The following is a 16893-nucleotide window of genomic DNA, read 5'->3' on the forward strand; positions in this document are numbered from 1 at the left end:
CCCCGTTCTCCAGCCGTTCTGCCAAAACCTTCCAGTTACCCTTGCCCCCTCCTCAAAACCTTCCAGGGGTTGCCCATCCACCTCTGCTACAAACAACAACTCCCCACTGTCGGCTTTAAGGCCCTCGGTCGGCTCACCTCCTCTCTCCTCACACCTCACTGGTCTCCCACGGCCCGGCCTGCACGCTTCGCTGCTCTAACGCCAACCTACTTCGCCGCACCTCAATCTTGTCTTCTTCTCCTCCTGCCTCTCGCCCACATCCTGCCTCTGGCCTGAAACTCCCTCCCTCCTCATATCTGACAGACGGTTACTCTCCCCCGCTTCAAAGCCTTATTGAAGGCCCATCTCCTCCGAGAGGCCTTCCCTGACTCAGCCCTCCTTTTCTCCCACTCCCTTCTGCGCTGCCCGACTTGCCCCCCTTCCCAGTCCCACAGAACTTACGTCCATATCCATCATTTATTTATATTAACATCTCTCTCTCTCCCCCTAGACTAGAAGTTTGTTGTGAGCCAGAAACGTGCCTGTTATATTGTTATATTGTGCTCTCCCAAGCATTCAGTACGGTGCTCGACACACAGTAAGCACTCAATAAATACAACTGCTATATTGTTATATTGAACTCTCCCAAGTCCATAGTACAGTGCTCTGCACACTGTAAGCGCTCAATAAACACGATTGTTATATGGTACTCTCTTAAGTGCTTAGTACAGTGCTCTGCACACCGTAAGTGCTCAAGAAATACAATTGACTGACTGATTTTTCAAGCTGCCCCACCCAAAGAGGCCTTCCCAGACTGAGCCCCTTCCTTCCTCTCCCCCTCGTCCCCCTCTCCATCCCCCCATCTTACCTCCTTACCTTCCCCACAGCACCTGTATATATGTATATATGGTTGTATATATTTATTACTCTATTTATTTATTTATTTATTTATTTTACTTGTACATTTCTATCCTATTTAATTTATTTTGTTGGTATGTTTGGTTCTGTTCTCTGTCTCCCCCTTTTAGACTGTGAGCCCACTGTTGGGTAGGGACTGTCTCTATGTGTTGCCAATTTGTACTTCCCAAGCGCTTAGTACAGTGCTCTGCACATAGTAAGCGCTCAATAAATACGATTGATTGATTGATCGATTGAAAGAGCCTCTGACACGTTTTGCAGAAGAAAAGACGAGGTCACGGTGGATGGGTAGACCACCCAAGTGCCCCCCAACCCTCACTCCCTCCTCCTGGGGTTCAGGCACAGGTGGACGGATAATCCGGATGGCCCCGGCTTCCAGAGAGCCCAGTGGTGGCATCCTCAGTCCGCTTCCTCAGATGGGCAACCCCCAGGCCCCCGCCCCCATCTCGCGGATGCACGAGAAATGTTTGCTTTGCAGCCCGAGTCTGCAGGCATTAGATCGTCAATAAATCAAAATCATCTCAAAATAGGTTTGCATGATCCATATTATTACAACAGGGAGATAATTAAGCCGAAAAGTAATTATCGCATCATCGCTGTTTTCCACCCCAGCACCCAGGGCTGACAGAAGCCAGGCAGATCTGGGGTGGAGTCGGAAATAAATTCCGGGAAGAGGGGGGCTGGATGGAGGGTGGGCTGGTGGGTGAGGGAGTGGGCTTCCCTCCAGCCCCAATTATGGCAGAAAGTGCTGAGAGGCTGCTTTCTGCTTCTGCTATTGTTTTTTTCCCTAATTATGTTCACCTTAAACGGTTACACAAGCTAAAAATACGCCCAGCGGGGAGGTGATCCGAAAGTGTTTAAAGAAGGAATTCAGTACCTCCTCCATAAATGCACAGAACCCTGGCTTTGCGTGAGACATTTCTGACATTGCAGCCGCTACGGCACGGTGGGCTGGGGTCCAGCCTGCCCCCGCCCGACCCCTGGCCCAGTCCGGCGCCCACGGGCCTCGGGAGGAGAGGCGGCCTGGCCTAATGGTTACAGCACAGGCCCGGGAGCCAGAAGGACCCGGCTCCTCCACTTTGTCTGCTGTGTGACCTTGGGTAAGTCGCTTTGCAAAGGAGTCAACTCTTTGTGCCTCAGTTTCCTCATCTGGAAAATGAGGATGAAGACTGTGAGCCCCCTGTGGGACATGGACTGTGTCCAACCTGATTACTTTATATCTACCTAATCGCTTAGTACAGCGCCTGACACATAGTAAGTGTTCAACAAATACCATAAAACACAAAATTTCCCCCTGGACGCCTGGAGTCGCTCCCAGATCCTGTCCACCCGACAAGAGACCCCTGGGAGGACACCAAGTCCTAGGTCAAAAAGAGCAGAAAAGTCTTTGGGCTTGGGGGAGAGTTTCAAAAGCAGTATGAACCCCCAAACCCCCCGCCCCACCCCAGGGGCAGGGCCCGAAGCTGGGAGTTCCCAGGCCGGCCTCACCCCCCCGGCCTGCTGTGTGACCTCAGGCAGGCCACTTGACCTCTCTGGGCCTTCCGACTGTTCATCTGTGAAAAGGGGATAATTTTCTCTCTCTCCCTCAGACTCTAAAGCCTCTCCTTCACAGGAAGGTCAAACAGAGCCTGGTCTGTCTGTCCTGTGTCTACAGCACTTAGCACAGTTTTGGGCACCTAATAAATGCTTAATAAAATAATAATAATAATTGTGGTATCTGTTTCTATGTGCCAGGGACTGTAGTAAGTGCAGGGGGCGGGGAATACAAGATAATTGGAGAAGCAGCGTGGGTCAGTGGAAAGAGCACGGGCTTTGGAGTCAGAGGTCATGGGTTCGAATCCCAGCTCCGCCACTTGTCAGCTGTGGGACCTTGAGCAAGCCATTTAACTTCTCTGTACCTCAGTTACCTCATCTGTAAAATGGGATTAAAACTGCAAGCCCCACGTGGGACAACCTGATCACCTTGTATCGCCCCAGTGCTTAGAACAGTGCTTTGCACATAGTAAGCGCTTAATAAATGCCATTATTATTATTATTATTATTGAGCTGGGCGCAGTCTCTGTCCCACACAGGGCTCCCGGTCTCAATCCCCATTTTACAGATGAGGTAACTGAGGCACAGAGAAGTGAAGTGACTTCCCCAAGGTCACACAGCAGACCAGTGGCAGAGCCGGGATTAGAACTTCTGACTCTCAGGCCTGGGCTGTATCCACTAGGCCATGCCGCTCTCTAATAAAATCTATTATCGTTATTATATGCTGCCTTGTTTGCAAACCGTGAGCTGCACTTTCCGTGTCTTCTACTGACAATGGAAACAGAAAAGCGAAATGTCCAGTTGCTGAAATGTTGCTGAAATGAGATAAAAGAGAAAAGCGAGCCTCGTTTTGCTGCGCCCAGTGCGGTCAGCAAATGGTCTCTGGAAGAAGCCTGCCTGGCTTCCTGGAAAATAGCCAAAGAAACGCTGACCAGAAGGCTCAGTTAAAGAAGAATAATTGCGCTATCTGTTCATCCCTTACTCTCAATCCATCCATCCTTGGTATTTACAGTGTACAGAGCACTGGACTAAGCGCTCGGGAAAGTACAACACAAGAGAGTCGGTAGACACAATCCCCACTGTGTGCCAAGCACTGTACTAGGTGCTGGGACAGGTATGAGATAATCAGGTCAATCAATCAATCAATCAATCATATTTATTGAGCGCTTACTGTCTGCAGGGCACTGTACTAAGCGCTTGGGAAGTACAAGTTGGCAACATATAGAGACAGTCCTTACCCAACAGTGGGCTCACAGTCTAGAAGGGGGAGACAGAACAAAACCAAACATATTAACAAAATAAAACAAATAGAATAGATATGGTAAGTCGGTCAATCGTATTTATCGAGTGCTTAGTGTGTGCTGAGCACTGTACTAAGCACTTGGGCGGGTACAATATAACAATATAACAGTCACATTCCCTGCCCACAGCAAGCTTACAGTCTAGAGGGGGAGACAGACATTAATATAAATCAATAAATGACAGATACGGACCCAAGTGGTGTGAGGCTGGGAGGGGGATGAAGAGAACAACTCAGGCGATGCGGAAGGGAGAGGGAGAAGAGGAAAGGCCCTGCTGAGAGCTCACCTCCTCCAGGAGGCCTTCCCAGACTGAGCCCCTTCCTTCCTCTCCCCCTCGTCCCCCTCTCCATCCCCACCATCTTACCTCCTTCCCTTCCCCACAGCACCTGTATATATGTATATATGTCTGTACATATTTTTTACTCTATTTATTTAATTTGTACATATCTATTCTATTTATTTTATTTTGTTAGTATGTTTGGTTTTGTTCTCTGTCTCCCCCTTTTAGACTGTGAGCCCACTGTTGGGTAGGGACTGTCTCTATATGTTGCCAATTTGTACTTCCCAAGTGCTTAGTACAGTGCTCTGCACATAGTAAGCGCTCAATAAATACGATTGATGATGATGATGAAAGAGGGAAGAGGAAAGAGGGAAGTGGGAGAAGAGGTGGGGAAAGTCACTGTCAGATATGAGGAGGGAGGATGTTCCAGACCAGAGGCAGGACTTGGGCAAGAGATCGGTGGTGAGATAGACAAAATCGAGGTAGTGGGAAGGTTTGCATTAGAGGAGCAAAGTGTGCAGGCTGGGTTAGCTGGCCTCCTTCTAGTTTTTTCTTCTGGATTACATCCTGCCTCCAGCCTGGAATGCCCTCCCTCTCCAATCAATCAATCGTATTTATTGAGCGCTTACTGTTTTCAGAGCACTGTACTAAGCACTTGGGAAGTCCAAGTTGGCAACATCTAGAGACAGTCCCTACCCAACAGTGGGCTCACAGTCTAAAAGGGGGAGACAGAGAACAAAACCAAACATACTAACAAAGTAAAATAAATAGAATAGATATGTACAAGTAAAATAGAGTAATCAATCAATCAATCAATCAATCATATTTATTGAGCGCTTACTATGTGCAGAGCACTGTACTAAGCACTTGGGAAGTCCAAGTTGGCAACATCTAGAGACAGTCCCTACCCAACAGTGGGCTCACAGTCTAAAAGGGGGAGACAGAGAACAAAACCAAACATACTAACAAAATAAAATAAATAGAATAGATATGTACAAGTAAAATAAATAGAGTAATAAATATGTACAAACATATATACATACATACATATATGTATAATAAATTATACATATATATATCCATATCCGACAGGCGATCACTTCCCCGACCATCGAAGTCTTACTGAAAGCACATCTCCTCCAAGAGGCCTTCACCACCGTGTGACCCTGGGGGAGTCATTTAACTTCCCCGAGCTTGTTTCCGCATCTGTAAAATTGGGGTTCACAACCGGTTCTCTCTGCTATTTAGAGTGTGAGTCCCGCGTGGGACAGGGATCGGGTCCGATCTGATGATCTTGAACGCTTATGTACAATCAACCCCACCACAGCCCTGTGCAGACCCCAGAAGCCCTCCCGCTGCCGACGCCCCCGCTCCGGCCGGAATTTGGGTCTGGACCGTGGCCGGCAATGCCTCGGACAGGCTGCCCCGGGGGACTCGGGCCCATGCGGGATCAGCGGGGCAGTTGGCGGGACACGGTGTGGTGGGGACTCTGTCGGGCACTGTTGACCACAGTCCAGAGTTGAGAATGGTCCCTTCTGGGGTTCTGGTTGCCCGGACCCAGGGGCATGGCCCAGAACTGTGCCCCAGACCCACTCACAGAGCCGATTCATTCATTCAATCATATTTATTAAGCGCTGACTATGTGCAGAGCACTGTACTAAGCCGATCTTGTCCGGGAGCCCCTGTAGAACCAACCAACCTCCTCCCACTCCCTCCAGGGTTTTCCCACCAGCCTCCTAGAGCCGGGCAGCGTTGCAAGCGGAGGACACTAAAGTCCGCCAGGTTTCGGCTCCCGCGCCGAAAGGTACAATTTTTCTCTTTGGATTTCCATCGGCGCCTCTTATTTAATCTGTTATTTATTCTGCTAAAGTCCCGGATTCTTTAAGAGCAAAAGGATTAATGGTTTCCAATTCCAGTTTTGGTGACCTTTATTCTACATTATAATGCTTATTTGAGCACTGTGCCGAGCAGCCAGTAAGGGGTTTTCTGAGGAATAGCGAAGGGAATACAAAGTTTAACCCCCACTTCACTCTGAAAGCCAGGAATGTTCAAAATAGGTCTGGGTGGAGTACTGTACTGAGCACTTAGGAGAGTACGACAGAGTCAGCAGACACGACCACTGCCCTCAAAGGGCTTCCGATCTTGTGTGTGCAGAGCACTGTAGTGAGTGCTTGGGAGAGTCTAATAGAGTCAGTAGAAATGGCCTCTGCCCTCAAGGAGGATACAGTTGACTTTATGCACAGCACCGTACTGCACGCTCAGGAGAAGACAACAGAGTCAGTACACCTGAACCTTGCCCTCAAAGAGCATCCAATCTTCTGTGTACAGGGCACTGTACTGAGTGCTTGGGAGAGTACAACAGAGTCAGTAGATACGACCCCTCCCCTAGAGTGCTGACCGTGTAAGGGTGACCTATTTCTCCCCAAGGGATAATTTTCCTTTGGAAGTTTCCCCATTGCCTTCTCCCCACAGCTCAAGGCTGGTAGTTATTAAACAGTTGACTGTTCAGCCGTGGTCATTTTAGGGAGAGTCACTGTGCCAGCTATTTTGCTTTTTTTAAAAAAAGAAAAAACCTCCTTCTGAGAAAATGTGCCATTTGTTTAAATTTGAAGAAGAGCGATTTCCCTTCCTTTCCACTTCATGACAAACACTCGAGGTAATTAAGGTTGGGAATTTTTATTTTTGCTTTGTTTTTAATTAACGTTTGTCATTCAGGATAGGATTATGTGCCGTTTAACGGCAAACAGAAAATGATTTCTGGGCAATTAACAAAGTTACTCCAGGAGAAATCAACCTTTCTCTAAAAGGATGGAATTTCACGGCGAGCGGCCCGGAGTTTGCTCACCCAGGACATTTGCGGCTGAGGAAACCTGCACAACCTGGGTGGGATTGGATGAATTTCTGGATGAGCAGTTCGTAATGTAAAATGGCCGTAAGATCCTTGCCCTCCTTCCCTTTTAAACTGCCCTGTGGAGCAGAGACTATAGTATGGTGCCTGGTACATAGTATGTGCTTAACAAATACCACAATTATTATTATTATTATTATATGTTTCTCCTGTGCCCCAGATCAAAGGCTCTTTTAATGTGACCTCCACACATTAACTATTTCGTCCTCACATAGGGCGCCCGGGAATCCCCACACAATGAAGGGGAGAAGGAGGGGTGGGAAATGGACTGTACCCAACCCGATTTGTTTTGTACCCACCCTAGCGCTTAGTACAATGCCTGGCACACAGTAAGTGCTTAACGAACACCAGAATTATTATTATTAAGTGGGGACCAGCCGGCCACATGCTCTCAACCCAGAGGCTCCCCGTTCCCGCCAAAAGAGTTATTTCTACTCCCACAGCGGGCAGCCAGGCGCAGCCCAGAGGGACTGGCACTGCCGCCGCTGCCACTTCCTCCTCGAGCCAAAATCCAATTCCAAAACCATCATCATCATCATCAATCGTATTTATTGAGCGCTTACTGTGTGCAGAGCACTGTACTAAGTGCTTGGGAAGTACAAGTTGGCAACATATAGAGACAGTCCCTACCCAACAGTGGGCTCACAGTCTAAAAGATAATAATGATGGCATTTATTAAGTGCTTAATATGTGCAAAGCACTGTTTTAAGTTCCAGGGAGGTTACAAGGTGATCAGTTTGTCCCACGGAGGGCTCACAGTCTTAATCCCCATTTTACAGATGAGGTAACTGAGGCACAGAGAAGTGAAGCGACCTGCCCAAAGTCACACAGCTGATAAGTGGTGGAGCCGGGATTTGAACCCATGACCTCTGACTCCAAAGCCTGTGCTCTTTCCACTGAGCCACGCTGCTTCAAACCATGTCCACCCCCCACTAGCCCGTGGTCCCTCTAGGCCTCTGTCTTCCCAAGGCTAGGGGATTCTGCCTGTTCTCCCTGCTGTCTGCCTGGGGGAATTGAGTTAGTCAGTTAATTGTATTTATTGAGTGCTTACTGTGTACAGAGTACTCTACAAAGAGAAGCAGCGTGGCTCAGTGGAAAGAGCACGAGCTTGGGAGTCAGAGTTCGTGGGTTCTCATCCCAGCTCGGCCACTTGTCAGTTGTGTGACCTTGGGCAAGTCACTTCACTTCTCTGGGCCTCAGTTCCCTCATCTGTAAAATGGGAATTTTGTGAGCCCCACTTGGGACAACCTTGATTACCTTGTATCCCTCCCAGCGCTTAGAACAATGCTTGGCACGTAGTAAGTGCCTAAAAAATACCATTATTATTATTATTATTATTATTATTATTACCAAGCACTTGGGAGAGTACAATATAACAGACATATCCCCTGCCCACAATAAGCTTAAAGGCTAGGGAGGGAGATGGGCCTGTTTGGAGTGTGAGCCCACCTTCTATCATCAATCGTATTTACTGAGCGCTTACTGTGTGCAGAGCACTGTACTAAGCGCTTGGGAAGTCCAAATTGGCAACATACAGAGACAGTCCCTACCCAACAGTGGGCTCACAGTCTAAAAGGGGGAGACAGAGAACAAAACCAAACATACTAACAAAATAAAATAAATAGAATAGATATGTACAAATAAAATAAATAAATAAATAAGCAGAGTAAAAAAATATGTACAAACATATATACATATATACAGGTGCTGTGGGGAAGGGAAGGAGGTAAGATGGGGGGGATGGAGAGGGGGACGAGGGGACTGTGAGCCCACTTCTGGGTAGGGACTGTCTCTATCTGTTGCCAACTTGTACTTCCCAAGCGCTTAGTACAGTGCTCTGCACACAGTAAGCGCTCAATAAATACGATTGAATGAATGAATGAATGAGTGGAGCCCTGGGGGACTCTTGGAAAACGGGTCATGTCATTGGCCGAAAAAGAGGCTTCCGCCCCCGGGCCAGGGCAGCAGGATGGTGAATGAAAAATGTAACGTTCCCAAATGCTTTTCTTGCATCCTGTGCCCTCTTCCAAGTGCTCAGCACAGTGCTCCCCCTCAGGAGGACAGACTGGCACGTGCCAATCTGGATGGCCAGCTGGCCGGGTGACGATTTGCTCTTCCAAATGCCCCGTTGGGTCACCTTGGAACCTCCCCCGTGCTTAGAACAGTGCTTTGCACATAGTAAGCGCTTTGCAAATGCCGTCATGATTATTATTTATTATCAGGTATATTATTATTATTAATCGGCATTATAAGTCAGCTGTGTGACTTTGGGCAAGTCACCTCTCTGGGCCTCAGTTCTCTCATCTGGAAAATGGGGGTGAAGACTGCGAGCCCCGCGTGGGACAACCTGATCACCTTGGAACCTCCCCAGCGCTTAGAACAGTGCTTCGCACATAGTCAGTGCTTCGCAAATACCATCATGATTATTATTATATTATATATAATAAATATTATCACATATAATATAATATAGTGTATTATATAATATATTATATATAATCTATATATAACATGATATATATTATTATATATAACTATATATGTACATATGTTTGTACATATTTATTATTCTATTTATTTATTTTACTTGTACATATCTAGTCTATTTATTTTATTTTGTTAGTATGTTTGGTTCTGTTCTCTGTCTCCCCCTTTTAGACTGTGAGCCCACTGTTGGGTAGGGACTGTCTCTATATGCTGCCAACTTGTACTTCCCAAGCGCTTAGTACAGTGCTCTGCACACAGTAAGCGCTCAATAAATACGACTGATTGATTGATTGATTGATTCTACACTCATTCTGCACCAGCCGGCCCATGGGAGCCACTCTGGCTAATGGCTCTGGCTCCCCAGTCCAACCCATCTGACTCTCTTCAGCTCCAGCAAGGGTGCCCGCATGGCCCCGGGACGTGGCTCGGAGGGGCAGCCTGGCCTGTGGAGTTGGGGCTGGATCCCGTCCCCGGTAATAATAATAATGATGGCATTTATTAAGCGCTTACAATATGCAAAGCACTGTTCTAAGCACTGGATAGGCAGCAAGGTGATCAGGTTGTCCCACGGGGGGGCTCACAGTCTTAATCCCCATTTTACAGATGAGGGAACTGAGGCCCAGAGCAGTTTGCCCAAACTCACATAGCCGATAAGTGGCGGAGCCGGGATTAGAACCCATGAGCTCTGACTTCCAAGCCCGGGCTCTTTCCACTGAGTCACGCTGCTTCTCTTAGGGGCGTCTGGTCCCCAAGCCCCTCCCTGCCGGCCCGCACCAACGGCCTCTGCGGGCCCACGGTCCCACCGGCTCCCCTGGTTTCAAACCCCAGCTGGACCCTCCAGCTGAGCCCACAGATCTGACCCATGGACTGTATCGGAGACCACCCCCAGAGAAAAAAGAGGAACCATTCTCCCCCCAAAATCCCTACAACTGTCCACCCCTGCTCTCCCGTCCCCCGAAAAAAGTTCCCGGGAGGCCCTCGTGTCAACAGCCGGGAAGGAGGTGCGGTGTGCCCAAGTGGGACCAGGCCGAGGACGCCCCGCCATGCCCCTCTCGATTCTGCTCTGCCTCGCCCGTGCACGCCCCGCTCGGCCCGGCGCCGCTCACCACACTGAGGCCGAGCTGCTCGCATACGACGTGGGGCAGACCCTTCCCCTGCAGCCCTTCCAGGCAGCGCCGAAGGTGCGTGTGCGTATAGGGGTAGCAGTACGCAAACTGGTACACGTCGTCATCCCGGTCGAAGCAGAAGGCGAAGGACAGGACGTAGTTCCCCCGGTGGGTCGGGCAGCGGTAGTAGTAGACGGTTTTGAGCGGCAGCCTTTGCCTGGAAGAAATCAAACCGGACACGTGGACATCAACGGCTCCGTCAATCAGTCCTTTGATAGAATTTCTTGAGCATCTATTGCATGCTTCTAGACTGTGAGCCCACTGTTGGGTAGGGACCATCTCTATATGTTGCCAACTCGTACTTCCCAAGCGCTTAGTACGGTGCTCTGCACACGGTAAGCGCTCAATAAATACGATTAATTGAATGAATGAATGCAGAACACTTGGGAGAGTACAATATAACGTTACAGACACACTTCCTGCCCACAATGAGCTTCCAGTCTAGAGGAGCCGAAGGTGAGAGACTCCTTGGCAATTCCCAAAGGAATTAACCGGAAGTTGAGCCGGGGAGGGAAGCCACGTGGGCCTGGCGGAAAGAGCCCAGGATTGGGAGTCGAGGGACCTGGGTTCTAATCCCAGCTCCATCACTTGCCTGCTATGTAACCTTGGGCAAGTCACTTCACTTCTCTGGGCCTCGGTTTCCTCATCTGTAAAATGGGGGTTTGACACCCCTTCTTCCTTCCGCTTAAACTGAGAGCCTCGTATGGGGCAGGGATTGTGTCTGATCTGATTGCATTGCATCTACCTCAGTGCTCAGCACAGCGCTTGGCACATCGTAAGCACGTCACAAATACCAGAATTATTAGAATTATTATTATTCCAGACTTATTGGAAGCAGGGATTCATGAAACAAATTTCACGATCCATTTTAAAGTGATTTTGTGAATTTTATTTGTGTAAGGATTTAAGTACCCTTGAATCCTGCTTCAGACTTCTTTTCATCTGAAGCAGCACACATCTTAAACCTGAGGGAGATATCCAAATGAAGAGATTCTTCCCAAAGGCTCTAGGCTGTAAGCTCATTGTGGGCAAGGAATATGTCTACCAACTCTGTAATATTGTACTCTCCCAAGAGGGTTTTTGTTTGTTTGTTTGTTTACTTTTTTAAATGGCATTTGTTAAGCCCTTACTATGTGCCGGGCACTGTACTAAGTGCTGGGGCAGATACAAGGTTGTCAGGTTGGACACAGTCCCTGTTCCGCATGGGGCTCCCAGTCTTAATCCCCATTTTGCAGATGAGGGAACTGAGGTCCAGAGAAGTGAAGTGAATTGTCCAAGGTCACCAAGCAGGCAAGTGGCAGAGCTGGGATTAGAACCTAGGTCCTTCTGATTCCCAGGCCCATACTCTCATCCACTAGGCCAAGCTGCTTCGCTACAGTGCTCTGCACACAGTAAGCGCTCAATAAATACTACAATTGTTTGATTGATTAAATGCTTGTTGGGACTTTATAATTGCACACCCAATCCTTAAAAACCCCAGTCTCCTTCCTGCCCCCTAAGATCTCACTGCCGGCATTCCGGGAGCTTGGCGGCATTCTCCCGAGTTATTGTATGTGGAAACTTCTTTTCATGGTTTCTCTGAAACAATTAGAATTTCATTATGATACTGGAAATTTTAATACAGTGACTGTAATGTCAAAGGGAGCTGTATTAATATTAATATTCTCATGATAAGGCCGGAGCTTTTATAATGGCCCCAGAAAAATTGGTTTTAATCAATTATTGAGTTCACTCGTGAACTACCTACTTGCCCCCAAACACAGGGGAAATTAAAAACAAACAACTCATTTGAAACCCAAAGGTTCCCGACTCGTGCGGCTTTGCGGCCGACTGGATAGCTCGGGATCGTCGGGGGCCCCGGTGGGGATGAGAGCACGGTCGCTGATGACCACACTAACCACTGTCCCTCTCAGCTGCCCACGTTTCTCCCCGCTGAGCCCCACAACCGGGGCTCCTCTTCCTCTCTTGGGAGGAGGCAGTGCAGCCTAACGGGTGGAGCCCCAGGCCGGGAGGCAGGAGTCCCGGCTCTGCCACTGGTCCTCTGGGTGACCTCTCTGGGGCCTAGCTGTAAAAAGGGTTGCTTTCCAGAGTTGTTGTGAGACTAGAAACACGTGGAGGTGGCTGAGAAAGACCCCTGGAAGACTACAACAAGAGCTTAGTACAGTGCTCTGCAAAGAGTAAGCGCTCAATAAACATCACTGATGGATCGACCGGCTCTCTCTCCACCCAACTGGGGCGACCAACTCTCCCCGTGTTCTCGGGGCCCAGTCCAATGTGCAGTTTCTCCATGGTCCTGCCTGTCCCATCCCATGGAACGGAGGCGGCCCCCACCCCTGGGGCCCCCTCGCTCCCTGCGTTTCCAGCTCGGGGTTGTGGGGGTGAATTAAATCAGCTCGTAAACAGTGGCAGAAATTCCAACCGAACGGTATTTTTAATATAAATCATTATCCCCCCCCGGGCCGTCCGGATAGACGCGGCAGCGCTGCTGTATTTATATTTTTTCATTAAAAATAAAATGATTAATCTCACGAGTTAATTTGCTTTACCCGTCACTACGGCAAAATTGAAATTAAATATTCGAGCGCTTGGAGATATTAAAGACTCGTTTATTGAGGGAAGCTTGTCATTTTGGGGCTGCTCTCTGGGTAACACGGGTGGCCGGCTGCCGCTGCTGGTCTCCCTCCAGAAAGCGCCGAGAGTTGATCGGACCAATCAATGGGCAGGGCCGTTAGGGTCCCGGTCGCTGGGCAGTCACCAGCCGATGCCCCTGGAACTCCCACCCTCATGCTTAACGGTGGGCCATCTGACACCCCTGACCCTCCCCTCTTCAGCCCTGACTCTCTCCAGTGAACAAGCACGGACTCTCGGATACCCCCTGATTCTCCCCTCCACAACTCTGACTCTCCTCAGGGAGCCAGATAGACCCTCCAATATCCCCGACTCTCCCCTCTCCATCTCTGACTCTCCCTCAGTAACACAGGATGGACCCATCTCTGACTCTCCCCCAGTAACACAGGATGGACCGTCCAACAGCCCTGATTCTCCCCATTCCACTTCTGACTCTCCAAAGTGACCCAGCGCAGACCATCAGAAACCCTTGACTCTCCCCTCTCCATCCCTGCCTCTCCCCCAGTGACCCAGCACGGATCATCCAACACCTCTAACTCTCCCCTCTCCCTCTCTGACTCTCCTCAGTGACCCAGGATGGACCATCAGGCCCACATGACTCTCTCCCTCTCTTTCTCGGACCTCGCAGTAACCTCTCCGGGCTCTGACCGTGACCTGACACAGCGCTGACCCCGGGCTGGAACCGATCTGGACACCGAGAAGGTGATTATCCTCCACCCTGGCCTCCAGGAGCTCACGGTATACAGGGTGGAGAGCGCTGTACTGAGCACTGGGGAGAAGACAGTCGAGGGGGGAAGTGAATAACGACCTAATTTGCAGGAGGGAGGAAAAGATGGACAGGAAGGGCTACCATCGTCTCTGGCAAGGAGCAGGAATGACCCAAAAGCCCTGATCCTTACATACTCACCCATGCACACGTGCCCAGGCACACACATCCATACAAACAGAGGCTTGGACGCTCATTTATATTTTTGACCCATCCAGGTTTGCGGCGACCCTAATGGGAAATGACCACTCACTACCCTTTGGGGGAAGGGCATGGCGCTTCTTTGCTCGATAAAGAATTCAGCCGTGGTGATGACGGCAAGCCCAGAGGGTGGGGGAGAAGGGATGGGTGGAGAGAAGGGGAAAGGGGACCGAGTACAAGGAATGGGCAGGACTTGGAGGGGTGGGCATGGTGGAGAGAGGATGGGTGCAGCTGAGGGAGGGGGCGGGGCTCAGGGGATGGGCGGGATTCAGGAGGATGGACAAGGGCTTGGGAAAAAGGGGTGTGATAAGGGGGATGGATCCAGTTAATCGTATTTATGGAGAGTTTACTGTGTGCACAACATGGAACTGAGCCCTCGGGAGAGTAACAACATAATGGACAAATTCCCTGCCTGCAAGGAGCTTAGAAACTAGAGATAAGCTTACAGTCTACAAGCAATAACGGAGAATCTGAGGAGTGACGAGGAGCTTGTGGGGAGGGTGGATTTGGGGGCAGGGCAAGGCATTCCAGAGCAACGTGAACAAGGAATCTGAGGTTGCTCAGACCAAGGCACTGCTAAAAGGAATAACTGCGGCAGAAGTTGCGCAGCAAGATGCAGCGTAGCCCGGCGGAAAGGGTGCGGCCCTGGGAGTCAAAGCTACCCATCAATCGAAGCTATCTATCGAATGCTTACAGTGTGCAGAGCACTGTACTAAGTGCTTGACAGAAAACAACACGACACAGTCGGTACACATTTCTCGGTGCTTCAGTTTCCGCATCTGTTAAATGGGGATTTGGTGTCTGTTCTCCCTCCTCTTGGACTGGGACAGGGACAGTGTCCGACCCGATGACCTTGTATCTACTCCAGGACTTGGCCTGAATTACGCACTTAACAAACACCAAAACCACTGGTTTGATTTAGCAGTCCTGGGCGTGAGTCGCTGTACTGAGCGCCAGAAGACCGAGACGCATTCTCGGCCCACGAAGAGCTTGGAAACATCCAAATTGCCCGCCCAGGTCCCGTTTGGGTTCCAATCCCTCAAATACAGCACCCCCGGTAACAAGCTATCCTAATCGACTGCATCTCGCGGACTTTAAAAGTGTCAGAGCAATTTACCCTTTAAAGAACTCCATAAAATATTTTATCACATCTCTGTCTCGGTAACTTTAATAAACTATGGGGCCTTCAGGGACCGGCCTCCTTCTAAATGAACTGCCTTCAACTCGCAGCGCCGGGTCTTTATCTCTCGTCAGCTTAATTACGTCTTTAATTTTATTTTTACCGTTTCTCAAAATGACCCACGCCAAGAATAGCGGTGATTGTTGAATTAGACCAATGAGCCGGGGCCTCTCTGGTACGACCAAAGCCTCATCCTGCCGGTTTCTGAAGGGGAGTCGGCTGCTCTGGGGTTCTCCGGGTTGACTCCTGGGGGTTCCCGGGGCAGATGTCAGGGGATCCTTGGGCTGATCCCTGGGCCGGCCCAGGGTTTCCTGAGGAAGATGCCGAGGGCTCTCGGGGTTGACCCCCTGGCTGACCTCTCCCCCTCGTCCCCCTCTCCATCCCCCCCATCTTACTTCCTTCCCTTCCCCACAGCACCTGTATATATGTATATATGTTTGTACATATTTTTTACTCTATTTATTTATTTTATTTGTACATATCTATTCTATTTATTTTATTTTGTTAGTATGTTTGGTTTTGTTCTCTGTCTCCCCCTTTTAGACTGTGAGACCACTGTTGGGTAGGGACTGTCTCTATATGTTGCCAATTTGTACTTCCCAAGCGCTTAGTACAGTGCTCTGCACATAGTAAGCGCTCAATAAATACGATTGATGATGATGATGACCCAGGTTTTCCAGGGCAGAGTCCAGGGGCTCTTGGGGCTGACCTTCGGACTGACCCGGGGGTTCGCAGAGCAGACACCATAGGGCAGGGCTGACCGAACAGGTGAGAATCAATCAATCAATCAATCAATCGTATTTATTGAGCGCTTACTATGTGCAGAGCACTGTACTAAGCGCTTGGGAAGTACGAATTGGGGAAGTACAAATTGAGAAGGCGCTACTGGGCCATGGCCGGAGTCCCAAAACTCCCAGTCTGGAGAAGTCACCAGGTGACCCTCTCCTCAGGGCGGGGAGGTGAGGGGGATTTGGGAGCCTCCACCCTAGCCTCACAGCACGTATATACACAGACAATAAAGTACATTACAGACGGGGAAGAGTGGAGTGAAAGGATACATCTATCTAGCTAGATACATGTATTTAGCTAGCTAGCTAGATATAAATATGTATAGCTGTATACCAATGGCCATACGCATACACACATATACATATATGGCTATACACATATAGCTATACATTTGCATATCTATCTAGTAGCTACACAGATATATCCTTACACTCGGCTGCCTTCCCACCTGTAATTTATTTTATTGTCTGCCTCCCCGTCTAGACAGTAAGCTCCCTGAGGGCAGGGATTCCTACCAGCTATATCACATCGTACTTTCCCAAGCGCTTAGTACAGTGCTCTGCACACAGTAAGTGACTACCACCGACTGACTGACTGATCTCCGCGTGAGAGCCCAGCTCTGGGTGTGGGCCATGTCCGGAAGCTGAGCCGGAGGTGTGGGGGTGGGATGCCAGCGTGCTGAGTCCCCAAAGGCCCCCTTAGCCCCCCACCCAGTCTGCCCCACCGCCACCCTCACTCCCCGCGTCTGCCTCCAGGT

The 16893-nt window shown here is 49.5% G+C and overlaps 1 protein-coding gene across 1 annotated transcript in view; it reads right to left on the bottom strand.

Annotated features, from left to right (window-relative positions):
- The window catches only part of BEND5 (BEN domain containing 5), a 158772-nt gene that overhangs the window by 57055 nt on the left and 84824 nt on the right, over positions 1–16893 (bottom strand). The window contains exon 5 of the mRNA XM_038760624.1: positions 10513–10729. Within this exon, the coding sequence (XP_038616552.1) occupies positions 10513–10729 (217 nt within the window). The remainder of the gene's footprint in view (positions 1–10512; positions 10730–16893) is intronic.

The sequence above is a fragment of the Tachyglossus aculeatus genome, chromosome 18 (genome assembly GCF_015852505.1).
Source record: "Tachyglossus aculeatus isolate mTacAcu1 chromosome 18, mTacAcu1.pri, whole genome shotgun sequence".
NCBI classification, from domain to species: Eukaryota; Metazoa; Chordata; class Mammalia; order Monotremata; family Tachyglossidae; genus Tachyglossus; species Tachyglossus aculeatus.